Source organism: Blennius ocellaris (assembly GCF_963422515.1).
Source record: "Blennius ocellaris genome assembly, chromosome: 10".
NCBI classification, from domain to species: Eukaryota; Metazoa; Chordata; class Actinopteri; order Blenniiformes; family Blenniidae; genus Blennius; species Blennius ocellaris.
In genome coordinates this window covers 10,548,845-10,562,575 of record NC_137659.1, presented here as the reverse complement: position 1 = coordinate 10,562,575, position 13,731 = coordinate 10,548,845, and the positions used below count along the sequence as shown (strand labels likewise).

Here is a 13,731-nt window from a genome sequence, read left to right as displayed (position 1 = left end):
TTAAGAATGAGAAGCTTGATGGTGGTGTTTATTTTTCTGAACAGTCAATATGGAATCAATTTCAGAAAAGTGCTTAAGACTTCATATTTTCCACATTCTTACTGCTGACTGCCTTGAAACGGAACATTTCTGCTTTTACAGTTTATGGGTCTGATTTATTAACGTAGTGTATAGAACAGGCTGAATTGCATGCTAACACAAAAAGATTGAGTTTTCACTTTGCGTGTGTTTTGTCAGTGATCTACTCAGAATAACACGAGTGACCTCATGCAAATGAGGGTTTTATGTGCATTAGGCCCTGTGCGCACATGAATTATCTGAGAGTGTGATTTGGATGGAGCGTTGAGCCACTTACAAGCACCAAATGAAGTATGATACCATGGATAATCTGAATTTGGCAAAAAAAAGAAGCACAATATGGATATCATCCATCACAAAGTCAAAGTGGGGAAAAAGAAGAGCAACAGAGGAGACCTGGACAAAATTGAAAGACCGAAGAAGGGGTACAACACAGAAAATATCTTACAGTTATTTAGACTACAAATACAAGCTGTGGGAGGCCAGCTACGGAAATGCCTTTTATCACAATAAGCAGAAAACGTCTGAACCTCCTTTAAAAAAGACAACAATTAGAAACGGCACAACATGCACAACTACATAAAACCATATTGAAGGTTTAAATTAATTTGCAGGCTAGTAGCAAATGTTAAAAAAAAAAAAAAAAAAAAAAAAAAAGCTTATTTGATAGCTTTTTTTTTTATGACACTGTAAACTTAAAATGGCAACATACGAGCAGAGCGATGTTTCTGCATTACAGCGATTACCTTTGATCCCTCACATGCTGTCGCCCTTCATCCCTTCTGTCGTGAGTCATTTCTGAAGCTTAACTATTTGTAGACTGAACACAAATCCCCATTGGCGAGTAAACTCCTATATTTCATGCCGCCATCATCTCGGGCCTCAGACGAATAATTCAAGCGCGTGTTTTCATTGAGGGACTTGCTTCCTACTTTAAGTGACTTACTTTATTGAAAGGACCCAATCTGCTGCCAGTTTGTAAATCTATTACAGTGGAGAGTTGTATGCAAACATATTAATAAGATTGAATCAACACCAAGAATCGGTCATTAGTCACACTTGAACTACGCGAGTTAACGTCATTTGTTCATAAAGCGCCCGATCCAAAACACGTCTATTGAGTCATTGAGGCAGCAATGGAATATTAATATCTTACATGAATGCAACCAGTGTTTGTTAATGAATTCAGTTTCATTTACCAGCTCATAATATAGAGCGTCTGATGCGACAGGTGTGTCTCAGGCTGTAAACATTGGCTCCCAGAGCTTTCTCAAACCCATAAGTGTAAACTCATTGCACATAATTCATAATTTAATGACACAAACTTGGGTTCTTTTAAAGAAGAAACAAATAATATTGTATATTTTTATGAAAAGACCCAAACCAACAATGACCCAAGAAAGCGCCGTCTGTGACACCGCGTAATTTTGTGTCTCGTCTGTCGTCCAAGAGAAACATTACAGCATCCGGAGGAGTCCAAAATATTGCAAGTATTTAATGTGAGGAAACTCTGTTGAGTTTTTTCGAGTGAGAAATATACACTGTGTTTTTCCGCATTGGTGTGTCAAAGAACACAACCTTCTTATTGAAAGATTTTAGCATATTTTGCATCTAAATGCACAAATTCAGTGGTGGAATTGAGAGTTTTCTGTGTTATGTTTTATTGAATTATGTTTTACACCATTTATTAATTTCTTATTGCTTATCCATGTGTGTATACGAGGATAGCAAGTTTTTATGAGGTGAAATAACACATTGGTTGGTTTCCTCGTTGGATTTATTAAGAAGATATCAGAAATGAAGGGAAAATTGAAAGCATTGTTGTTGTTCAGGTAAATGGCTACAAAAAAAGAAGAAAAACAAATGCCATGAATGTTTAAAGGTACATAGAAATTATGGAACATTGGCAGCCTAAATAGATGTATCTCATGTTGAAGTATGATCGCTGCAATTCTTTGTGTTTAAAACTCAAATGTGAGTTTAAAGTGTTTCTCAACAAAACATGTTACGTTTCTGTTTATGTGTGTGTCAATTACTGGTCTGTATGTTTGTACAAGTGCAGGATGAAGTCTTCGATTCATTAATCTCCATGATGTGTCATATTCACAAACGTATTAAATTGAACGATGTGACATTTACAGACTCTGAAACTGAATATAACCCCGGTGTAAACATTGGGTAGGAAACAAAAGTCACTCTTGAAAGTTTTGTGGTAATGTTTTATAAACAGCATTATATCAAGTATGAAATTTATGGGAACATGGTTTTCTTTTCAAATTTAACTAAAGCACAGATATACTGTATATCTTTGTGTCAAATCAGTCAAATCCGCCATGGGAAATCTCTTGTTGCATGAGATTACGCCCTAAAGTGTAGTTTGCTTTAATTCTTCACCGTGCTTGTCTTGACTGCTTCATGCTCCTTTTAGATGCTTCAGATTAGTTTGACATGAAAGTCAGAACCAATAACGACAAGGCTAATCTGAAATCTGAAGTCTTTTTGCAGTTATTCCATGGTGGATTCTACATCAAGCTGACAAATATAGTAATTTATTTTGCTTGTCTGAAACATTTGAACCAGAACGTACTTCAGTCTTGTTGCTGCTTGAGGAAAGTTTGATTTCTACGTTTGTATGCTTACTCATCATTTTCATTCTTGCCGACAATCATTTGTCATTCAAATATGTGTCTTCTTGCTGTTTGAAGGTACAGGAGGAATGAAGTGTCCATGATTTGTATATGAGGATAGATAGTCAGATGTTTCTTCTTTTCAAATGTGAGAAACTTCACTTTTTTGGATATACAGAGTAGATTGTTCTAACATGTTGTACAAGGTCTGAAATGTCCCCGTTAAGTTCAAAGTGAATTATTTGATAACATTTCCAAAAATATCTAATGACATGTTTGCATAATGGTTATTTTATCCCTTTAAAGTGAATATACAGCAAATAATGAAGCAAAAAGTCGTTTGCGTCCACTTTTCTCATGTGAAACTCTTGAATTTCTCCTCTAGTTCGAGGGTTGCTCCAAAGCTTTTTCCCGTCTGGAAAACCTGAAGATCCACCTGAGGAGTCACACGGGAGAGAAACCCTACATCTGCCAGCACCCCGGCTGCCTCAAGGCCTTCAGCAACTCCAGTGACCGAGCCAAGCACCAGCGCACGCACCTGGACACGGTGAGCAGTGAGCAGCGACAATCACCTGACACGCGCACACAGACTGTACTTAATTTATAAAAAGTACCTCACAAAGTACAAAGCTTCAGTTTTAATTCAGAGCAAACATGCGAACAGCTTTTTAAAATCATGTCACAATGTAGCACTCAGCAGCTGGTGGATTTATGCTTCTCTGAAGATGCCTCTCTGCATCTGTTTTACACTTGGACTTGATCCACTTGCTGTTATGGCCTTGACAAGGTTTTGAGCTGTGGTTTTTCAAAGTGTTTGAGGCCTGTAGGAGGCGCCAGAGAGCAGAAGAGGAGCAGGACAAATCTTTGGCTCAGGGAGATGTTCTTTCCCTGTATGAAACCGTGAGGACAGGATATGAGTTTGGATCTAAAACTTTTTTTTTTTGGTCAGATTCTAAATTAGGATGTCCCTGTGACTGTGAAAGTTACCTTTGTGTATTTGAGAGTCAATAATCCCGAACACACTTGAGGTTAATTGGAGACTCTAAATTGAACGGGAATTTGAAAGTCTGTGATTGTCAAGACTGCACGTTATTAATTAAACATGCGATAAATTAGATTTTGTTGTGGAGTATTGCAGCTGTAAAATGGATTAACGTTCAAGTAAATGAAGTCCATATCTTTGTGCTCTGGGATTTGTACCCCCTAAAGTGCTCTCTCTGTTCCTGGACTCAATTCTAATTGGACCCAACTGTGCCGTGTTTGTTTGTTTTTATTTATTTATTTATTTTGGACAACATGTGGTTCTGCAGTTTCCACCAGAAGCATTTCATTAGCGGAGCTGACTTTGTTGTTCTTACTCATTTTTACTTGATTTCCGTGCTTTTGATTTCTACCCTGTGACCACTTGGTTGGATGTAATGCTGGAAAATATGAAAATATCATTCGTTGTCACAAAATGATGCATTGAGGCTCTTATTTGAGCGGCACACGTGACAACTGCACAGAAATGTTCTCACTGCAAAGTTACACTGCTAACCACTAAGGCCACGTTTACACAGCGTTTTCAAGTGGAAGTGCAAAACTATCTTTGTCTTTTTGGTGTCCGTTTACACGACAGCGGTGCTCAGAGCCAGTGAAACCACAACTTTTCGAAAAAATGGCTCTCAAGGTGGAAAAAGCTCTGAACCAGTTGTTGTGTAAACGGGAGAAAACGCAACTTTCTGGAAACGCTCGGTCTCCATCTCTGCAGACGGCAGAAACGCTGTGACTGCGCACCACGGCCGTAGTAAATGGTTCTTCTGCACATGCGCAAGTAGATACACAATAGCAAAAAATGGAATGACATGACTCCCAGTCCATATTGTCCCTGGACTTGGTAGTTTTGTAGTTGAGTCACCAGGAATATAGCAATCCAACCTGGTCGTTTTCAAATCGTTGCATGTAAATGTGAAGCCTTCCTGAATTGAAAATGCAAAAACGATGAGTTTTCACTTGAAAGGTTGTCTTGTCAATACTTCTAATGGATAAAAGTAAAAAAATTTCTTCTTCAATGTAACAAAGTGGAGGAATTGACCTGAAGAGATTAGTTTGGTTTTGCAAAGAGTCTTAACACATATACTGTAAATACCCAATGTTTAGCAATAGTCATCATTTTAATTTAAAACGATGCCTGAAAAGTCCCGCAGACTGTAAAAATATGTCTTATAGCACCAAATATTTTACTTTAATAACTGGTATTTGCATTGGTGCGCTCCACCATAAGATCAGTTTCATTGAAAGTGCCAGTGCGGCCCTCCTCCCGGTCCACATAGCTGCCTCATATACAGTCTGAATTCTTCGGGAATTGTGAAACTGCATACCTGCTGTGGATTTACTCCACAAGCCAAAGTTATTTTTACTCCTGCTGACAAGCGATGAGGATTTAACAGTAATCCAGCGAATCTGATCTCTTATTACATGGATGAGATGAGGCTGCGCGTTGCTCTCCACTGTTATTACAACACGAGTTAGTGAGTTATTTTCTCCCTTTTGTGGCTTCACGCTCTCTAATGGCGGCTTTGCAGTTGCGTCACAAATCAAGAATCAGACACATCTGGCGCCATCATGAACGCCCGGTGGAAGATTGGCTGAATGTAAATAATTGCCGAGTATAGTGTAACAGCCAACCATAAAAAAGCTTCTCCAGTTTGATTAAACAGCATGTGTCGTGTTACTCATATTTAGAGGATTTAAAAAAAAACAAAAAAACAGAAATGTCTGTTTTTGACTGCATTCACACAACTGAAATAATTATCTGAAGAAAAATAAATGTAATTAGGTTTTTTGCGACCTTTACACCTTTTGTGTTGTTACTTTGACATAATTGTATATTAATACAACTTTGTGTTGTTGTGTTGGTGACTGCATTTATTCAAGGTCATCTATATCATGCCGTCTGTCATTGTGTTTTCATTTCCTGGGTACTTATCAGTGGTTGCCATAGAGCCTGCAGGCTCCTCATCTCTTGGTTGATAAGCGAATGTACAGTATTTGGAAATACTTCCTCCTACTTCGTTTCAGACATGTGGGTACACATAGAAAACCAAATGACTTGTTTTTGTTTGGTTTTGGGCGTGTTTCTTTTCTTTTTTGCTTCTTTTGTAGGCCTTTGTGTCTTGTGAGTCACATGTTTGGAATAAATAAATAAATAAATAAATAAATTAAATCTGACTCATGCAAACTGGGTGTCACAGCAGTCTGACGCTTGAACTGATGAAATGAATCATAGTTTGGAATGTATTTAGTTGGTTCCCTAACCATCTGGAAAAAGCATAAATCTTGCCACCTTGCCCATTAATTCATCTATTCATCTTCCTTGGTTTATCCAACTTGGCCAAGTGGGAGTCAGCATACACAATGGACTATTTGCATACGGGCATGCTTATTAATGAATTTACAACAAATTTCACTCATGTCAGTTGGCATCAGAACGTTGCATGCTATTATAATAAACGTATTATTATTCTCCCATTAGAGAAGGGAAAGTTATTCTGCTCCCCTGAGTCTCAGATTAGTGGCAAAGGATTACTTTTCATCATAAATCATAACCAAACTAATGCCACCAGTACAGAGCAGTGATTATTTTTTATTATTATTCTGATGCAAGATCTGTGTTGGAATACCATTTTTCAGTAACAGAATTACTAAAAGACGTCAAAGTACCAGTGCTGTTGTTCATTAAATTTTAAACTTTTTCTTACTAATCATTGTTTTTTCCTCTTGTTTTCTCACATTATACATACTTTTTTCTCTCCCTTTTTTCCTACTGACCATTATTTATTTTCAAACTCTTTTGAAACCCACCAGTTTTCCAAATCTTAGCACCTTTTGCTTAAACAGTGAGTCTGTTGGTTCTTCATGTGAACGTCAAGAACATTCTCCCAAATATTTAGCTTAAAGCTCCTGTGTGTTTTTTACATTATAGTATATGCGGGGTTGGTATTTTTGACCTGCAGTGCTGAAATTTCAGTACATAAGCGCATAAGATTTAAATAAACACTGTACATGTGTTTTCGTGAAATCATAATGGACTCCACCTGTCAAATAGTCGGAAATAAAAGAAAATAGGAGACCAAAAGTCTGTGATGAACTGATTCATGAAAATTGGCTAATTTTTTTTCTTTCATTTGATCTCGTAGCTTTGATCAAATTGTGAAATCCAGGCTGTGAACTGAAATAAATGGCTTTCAGGCATATGCAGTGGAATCTTGTTTATGTCAGAAATTCATGGCTAAGACGAGTTAAAGACCTTAAGGAAGATATTTTGGGATGTTATTACTTGTTTCACATGACTCCACTTCAGCCTCATTTCACCCCACAAAACACAACATGTTGCAAGACTCTCTTGTATATGTTGCATGTGGCTTATTTTAAACAAATTAACAGATTTTTGGCTGAATTCTCTTTTCTCTCCCTTTTTTAAGCTTGCAGATGAAAGGTAAATACATTTGATTTCTAGCTGAGGGAAAATGTTGACTAAACTGCATGCTCTCTCTCTCTTTCTCGCTCTCTCTCTCTTTCAAACTTTGGGAGTTTTCACAATACTTAACCACAGCGAGTGCGTTGTAGTTTATGTGTACAATGTGGTTGTGACTCAACAGGAATTACACTATTATTTGCAAATGGGCTTTATGTTTGACATTAGTGTGACCATGAAATTGTAATCAAGTGGAGATTGTTTCACAATGTTGTTTACAAAAACTCAATGGATTTTTTTTATTTTTTTTTTTTACTAGGAGAAATACAGAGAGTAGATAATTTGAGGTGTTTATAATTTAAAATTACTTTTAAATGTGGATTGTTTTGGGGTTATTTATGTGGTCAGAACATACAAACTGAAGGGTCTCTGTACATTTTTGCATGTTTATAGCCTCCGGATACAGCTATAGAATATATACTGTTTTTTTATGACTTATAAGCTAAGATGGCAAAGAATGAAACAAAGACAAAGGCTTTAAATATTTCGGTTTCTTTGCAAACTAAGATATTTAAAGGTTTCATGAGTTGAATTTAAAACAGTAATTGAAAAGTTCAGAATAAAGAAATGTTAGAAGGCGAACTAAATGTTCACTATAGTAAATCATTAATGACATTGTTTAAATTAAGTTGTGACAAGTTCCCCATCATGTTTGCATTGTATAAGATGCACCTGTATGAAAAGTGACAGTTGGTTAGTTGTATACATCATGTCCCTAAAATACCTTTAGAAAAACAAAATACTTACTTGTAGCACTGTATATTGTTTTCTTTGTGCACAAAAAGGTTTGAGGAACATTTGTTTCTGATTTGTTTCATATGTGTCCTTCTACTTTCTCTCACATCCTCTGCGTTTGGTTTGCTTGCAGAAGCCGTATGCCTGTCAGATCCCGGGATGCACCAAACGCTACACCGACCCCAGCTCTCTGCGAAAACACGTCAAGGCCCATTCAGCCAAAGGTCTTCAGGAGCGGGAGGTCAAGGTACCATTGTGTTTTACATTTATATCTAAAACATTGGTAAAAGTAAAAAAAGGACTTTGAAAGAATGGCCAGAAATGAACACAGAGTAATATCAATAATTATTTCCATTAATAGGAAACTTTAAAATGTGCAAATGAGTAACAATTACTTTCTTCAAAACCTTCAACCACCACTCAACAGAAAATAGTCAGAAAACATGAAAATATCCACTTAAGCAGCAGTTCATTGGGTGAAAAATCTCCAGAAGGGAATGGCCAGACTGGTTTGCATTCCATTTCATTTGCAAGTTCATTAAAACTGGACTATAGAAAATTGGGGAAATGTTCTTTACTCAGATGAGTCTCGACTTATTTTGCCACATTCAGATGGTAGGGTCACACTTTGGAGTAAACGCCATGAAGAATATGGAGCCACTGAGAACTGAGTCCTATGTTGTTTTCAACTCTGCTCAATATTATTGCATATTTTCATTAAAGTCTGTATGTTACATGGTTTTGACGAGCTTGTGCTCCTGCTCTGCATTAGCTAAGCTCTTGCATTCCTACATGTTATCTTGTCTTAACAATTCAAATTAGAATGGACAAAGTAATCTGTTCATCACAAACTCAGCAAATGGGTTTGTCGTCACTGAATGAAGTCGCCATTTCGATGTCCATATCAATGCAAAACTCTACATCATGTATTGCGCTTTCTTATTTTACCCAAAGCTAATTTAAAAAAACAACAACAACAACAAAAAACCTTTTGTTTGCTGTGCCAGCCATAAGTGAGGATGAGTGAAGACGTTGACGCACTCTGAGAAAAATGATGTTGGGCTGTATGAAGCCCAAGTCTGGCTTATGTGATCCTTGTCCACTCAGTCATCGCATCTCTTCGATCTGAGAGCACGTCTGGGTGTCTCTCTGGAAACAAGCTGAAGTCTCATATTCCTCTCACTCATCGAGTAATTAAAACCCCTCAGCTACATGAGTTTCTACATGAGAGCTGAGAGTTTCGCTGTGAAACCACAAAGTCATCACACTTTAAATGTCACTTCAAGAAAAGAAACTGATCATTGCTAAAGTGATTGAATCCAATCTTTTTTTTTTCTGTAATCAAACAAATGTGTGCAAATGATTGCAGCAGGAAATTTAGAAGAAAAAAAATGGTTTACGTTTGGAGGCAATAATCAGAGCATGCAAATGTTTAAAACCTCCTCAACAGAAAATCGGAGAAAGAAAAAGAACAAATCAGTCCACTGTTTTCTCATTTGCTTCATCTTGACCTGATTTGCATATTTGTACCTGGTAAACATCAACATGTCTTTTACGGGCATGTGAGATATCCGTACCATTTGTCCTCCTTCAACCCGCTGCCTGTTCTTCCACAATTTCTTTTTTTTTTTTTTTACAGTGAAAAATGTCTTTATGTAACTTCCAAAGGGGGAAAATAAGAGTCGTCAGAGATCGGTGGTCATTGGTCTTGTTTCTGAGAGAAGATTGAGAGCAGCAGTGGGAGAAGAAAGCGAGCATGTTTATGATTCAGTAGGATGAAATACAATAAAACAGAGTATTGCACACACTCCCTGGAAGTCAGAATAGGGAGCCTATTGTTCTGCGTTATCTGGGCCTTGTTTGTTTTCTATGGACCGTGAGTGACACTGGGGCTTTGTGTGTATTCCCATGCCTTGTTTGGCTTAAGCAGAACCACGTGTGCTTGTAAGTTGTGACATGGCCGACACGCCCTGCACTGCAGTAAACCCTGTGGGGCTAAATATGACTTTGAAATATTAAACACGCAAGCCCTGAACTCCTCACGGTTATACATTTCTTTGTGCTGATGTGTCACAGCTATTGAAGTTTCTAACTTCATAAACACTGGTTTTGGTGAACATTTCTCCCTGATTGTTCATACTTCTTCTGTGGTTGCTGGGCGTCCTTCGTAAGCTCCTTCCGAGGCTCGACGCTGTCAATAAATTGTTTTGGAAAGTCCTGGGGGATGCTCTGTTAGCGCTGAATAATAAACTAAATTGTCTTGATTTAACGTCGTTAGAAGATTTTGGAACACGATTGCCTAACATGACTTTTGGAAGTTGGATGTTAAGAAGCTGGAGATGAAACGAGAACCAGGCGTTCAATGCCAGCATCACTTTTTTTTTTTTTTTTTTTAAGATTAGCGGTAGAAAACTGCCTGCGGAGAGCCTAATGTGGTTTTAATTGATCAACTGAATGTAATCGAAAGAGATGTCAATCCCCTCAAACTGTAGCTCCATGGGAGTTGTATTTCCCAACAGCAAGAAACAGTTTGAGGACAACTGAGCTGCAGCTCCAACATAATTGTTCACATATTCACATGACGGCAGTCATCTGCACATGCTTACAACAAAGAAAGAGCTAAACTCTCAAAAGCACGTCGTGCATGTTTACGAACACCTGCGTTTTATGTTATTGGCAGGTTCAGGTCCGCACAATGCTGGAATCCGACATCCTGAGTGATTGTCTGGCAAGGCAGCATCTTCACAGCTCGGCCTCTTCCCACCATGAAAACAGCTCACCTTTACCGACCTTGGATGACTTCACAGGTGAGTGCACCTGAAACGGGAGCAACATGCGTGCGGTCTGTCTGCAGCGCCTCTCTGGAAATGAGTGCAGAGAAGGAGTACGGGTAACACCTGGGCTGTGAAGCCGTCTCTCTCATTTCCTCCCATGGCCTCATTCGCTCCTTTTCCTCTCCCCTCCTCTCTCATTCCTTCGATGATAGCTCATCATGCCAGTGTTTACCTTGTCCAATTACCGGGCACTGACTGTGGGCAAGTTGGCCCCTCACCCCGCCCGTCCTTCAGCTTCTCCAAACCAGTTTTCCAGCCAAACCCTTTTTCTTTCCCTTTCAATGGCTGAACCAGGATCAAGAAGCTGTCAGGTAAACTGAGGTTCGCTTGGCAAAGGAGAGGTGAGAGCGTCCAGGAGTGCTGTCTATGTCTATTACTTCAGACTACTTGCAGTTTTACTCAGAAGACTTGTTGGGAAAAGCCTCAAACAGCGCACCATGGGCTGTGTTTATTCAGGGTGAAACAAGCATGTCAGTGTTTAATTCTGAAAATATCCCAAGAGGCCTTTCACGTTATCAGAACCGGCCAAATAATATAGCCTGACACCTACTTTATGTTGTGCAGGCGCACAATGTGATATGTGGATGCTGGATTTTAAGCTCGTCGTCAATTGTGGTTAATCTCAAAGTGTTAAAAGCAATGTTGATACATGTGGAGCTGCTTTAAATGAGCAGCATGAAAACTGTTTGGTTACATGCAGTCAGTCCTACTAATTTGAAAAGGAGCTCTGAAAAGTTCGACAAACGCTCCTCACTTCCAAGGAGTAACTGAAAACTTAAATGTTTGCTATTTGTATTGTCATAAAAAAATTTTTTTTTCATATAATGCTAAAACATTGTTTAGATTAAAAATGCATAGAGACAATCAATGACAGCTGGTTTAAGTCCAGTTTGCTATATTTAGAAAAAAGAGACACGGGTCCATACCAGTGACGTATTACCTTTTTTCTTTTTCTTTTTTGGAGTAAAACAACTACCGGTACTGCAAACTCGAGCTGAAGCCACAGCCAAAAGCTGTTTCTGTCTCTGCTCCTTTGTTCCCTCATTTCTCGTTTACTGTTGAAACAAATGTAAGCGGCAGCTGCAGCTTTGAGCCTGCTGCGGGAGGAAAGATTGGTCCCAGTTGACCTCGGCATTAAAGCATATAAGCTAATGGCAGATGGTTTTGTGCATACATTGATCAGGCTGCGTAGTTCGGTAGTCTTACTGGTAATAGTAAACTCGCATGATGGTGTGTGACTGTCAGAGTCGTTTGTCTACACTGCAGAGTTTAGAAGGGTGTACATTTAGCATCAGTGTACCAGAGAATGATGCAGGTTATCTATGAGCAGTTAATAAGATTTTTATAGACTAATGTGTTGAATGAAGTTTTGAGCCACTTTTCTTTGGTTTGTGTCTTTCTGTGTGTTTTTCTCCTATTATCAGCAATGCAACAACTCCAGTTCTTTGTATTCAATCCTAAGGTCACATTTTCTCTATTTTTGTGAATGCATTATCACACGAGAGGTGTGAGATGTCAAAATTAATATTTAGGAGCCTGATTTTACTGCACGTGTACTTAAAAAAAGCTTGGTGGCTTAAGGTTGCTTCATAGTTCACTCTATATTTTGAACAGTGCTGCCAGTTCATTTGTGTTCAGCTTCGAGCATGAGATTCACACATTTCACTCTAAAGACGTTTTTCCCCACATTTATTCATTGAGGCTTTGAGCTCACTACTGAACTTCCTGTGTTTAACAATAAGATATGAAAGCTGCTATTTTAAAGGGTGTAGGCAATTAACACATAATGACCCTCACCTTTAAAATAATCACACTCATGTTTGGACATCAGATTATTTCATAGAAACTCCATTAAACACTCCTATAACTGTTTCATTAAAGCTGTGTTTTAGTTCTGAACACTAGTTCATTGTGATCACTTCTTAAAGTTTATGTGGACCAAGGCATGCTGGGCAATGTCCGCCTGTCTCTCCAGTCAAATTTCCTTTACTTTGAATGTCCAACCAGCTCTCATCCAGAAGCAGGTCATAAACCTTAAATTACATTTTCTTCCTGGACAGAATCCCTCTCTTTGAGTGATAATCTTGCATTGTTGAAACACTCGGCTGACTGACGGTGATGAATACACTCACATCAGTTTTACGCCAAGCTAAAGTCGAGCGTTCGCAGTCATTTTAACACTCTGAAGTATACAACCAAGTGGAAACAATTTAGATTGTGTTGCTGCTGCTTGCATTGGACTTGTTGCTAATCTCAGCAGGCAAACGTCCTTAAACATGCAAATCAAAGGTATGACAAGGGTCAAACCAACTTGTGGGAAACATGTCACTGACAGAGTTGGCTCTCTTTCAGGGGTTTACTCCAACAGCCCTCATAACGGAGGGAATGCCGAGTTTCTGCCTCCATCAGCAGACACCTGCTCCAGGTACGCCGGCTTGGAGGACAGCTTTGATGAAAATGGCCCCGTATCACTGTTAACTACCCAGCAGAGCATGAGAGAAAGGTGAGTTTTAAAAGAGAGCATGGTGAAGTTATAATCCGTCCAGGGAAAGTCGATTGGAAACAATCAGCCCGGGAATCTGACCAGTTTTTTTTACAATTGGCTTATAGATGTGAAGTGTTTCACTTCTGGACAACATGAGCTGTACGTAACGAACTGGAAGTGTGTTTTTGTTGTCCCACACCCCCCCCCCCCAATATATCTACTCCATGTTTTTGCAATGTTTTCTCATTACATAAATGTAAACAATGAATGTCAAAATGTGTATTTTTCCTGCCTCACTGTCAGGAATTTTAACATGATATTGCTTTTATATCTTGGGAAGCAGAGTTTTTTTTTTTTTTTTTTTTTTTTGTGGTGTTTAATAATGTACCCAAAGGAAAACTTAAATGGGCAGTTCATCCAAATCACAAAAAGTAAAGACAAAAAAAACACATTTTC

At 38.5% G+C, this 13,731-nt stretch overlaps 1 protein-coding gene across 1 annotated transcript in view; it reads left to right on the top strand.

Moving 5' to 3' along the window:
- glis1a (GLIS family zinc finger 1a) overlaps positions 1-13,731 on the top strand; it is a 44,795-nt gene that overhangs the window by 24,135 nt on the left and 6,929 nt on the right. Inside the window, exons 3-6 of the mRNA XM_080503383.1 lie at positions 3,091-3,252; positions 8,090-8,203; positions 10,637-10,763; positions 13,143-13,293. Coding sequence (XP_080359509.1) covers positions 3,091-3,252; positions 8,090-8,203; positions 10,637-10,763; positions 13,143-13,293 — 554 coding nt within the window. The remainder of the gene's footprint in view (positions 1-3,090; positions 3,253-8,089; positions 8,204-10,636; positions 10,764-13,142; positions 13,294-13,731) is intronic.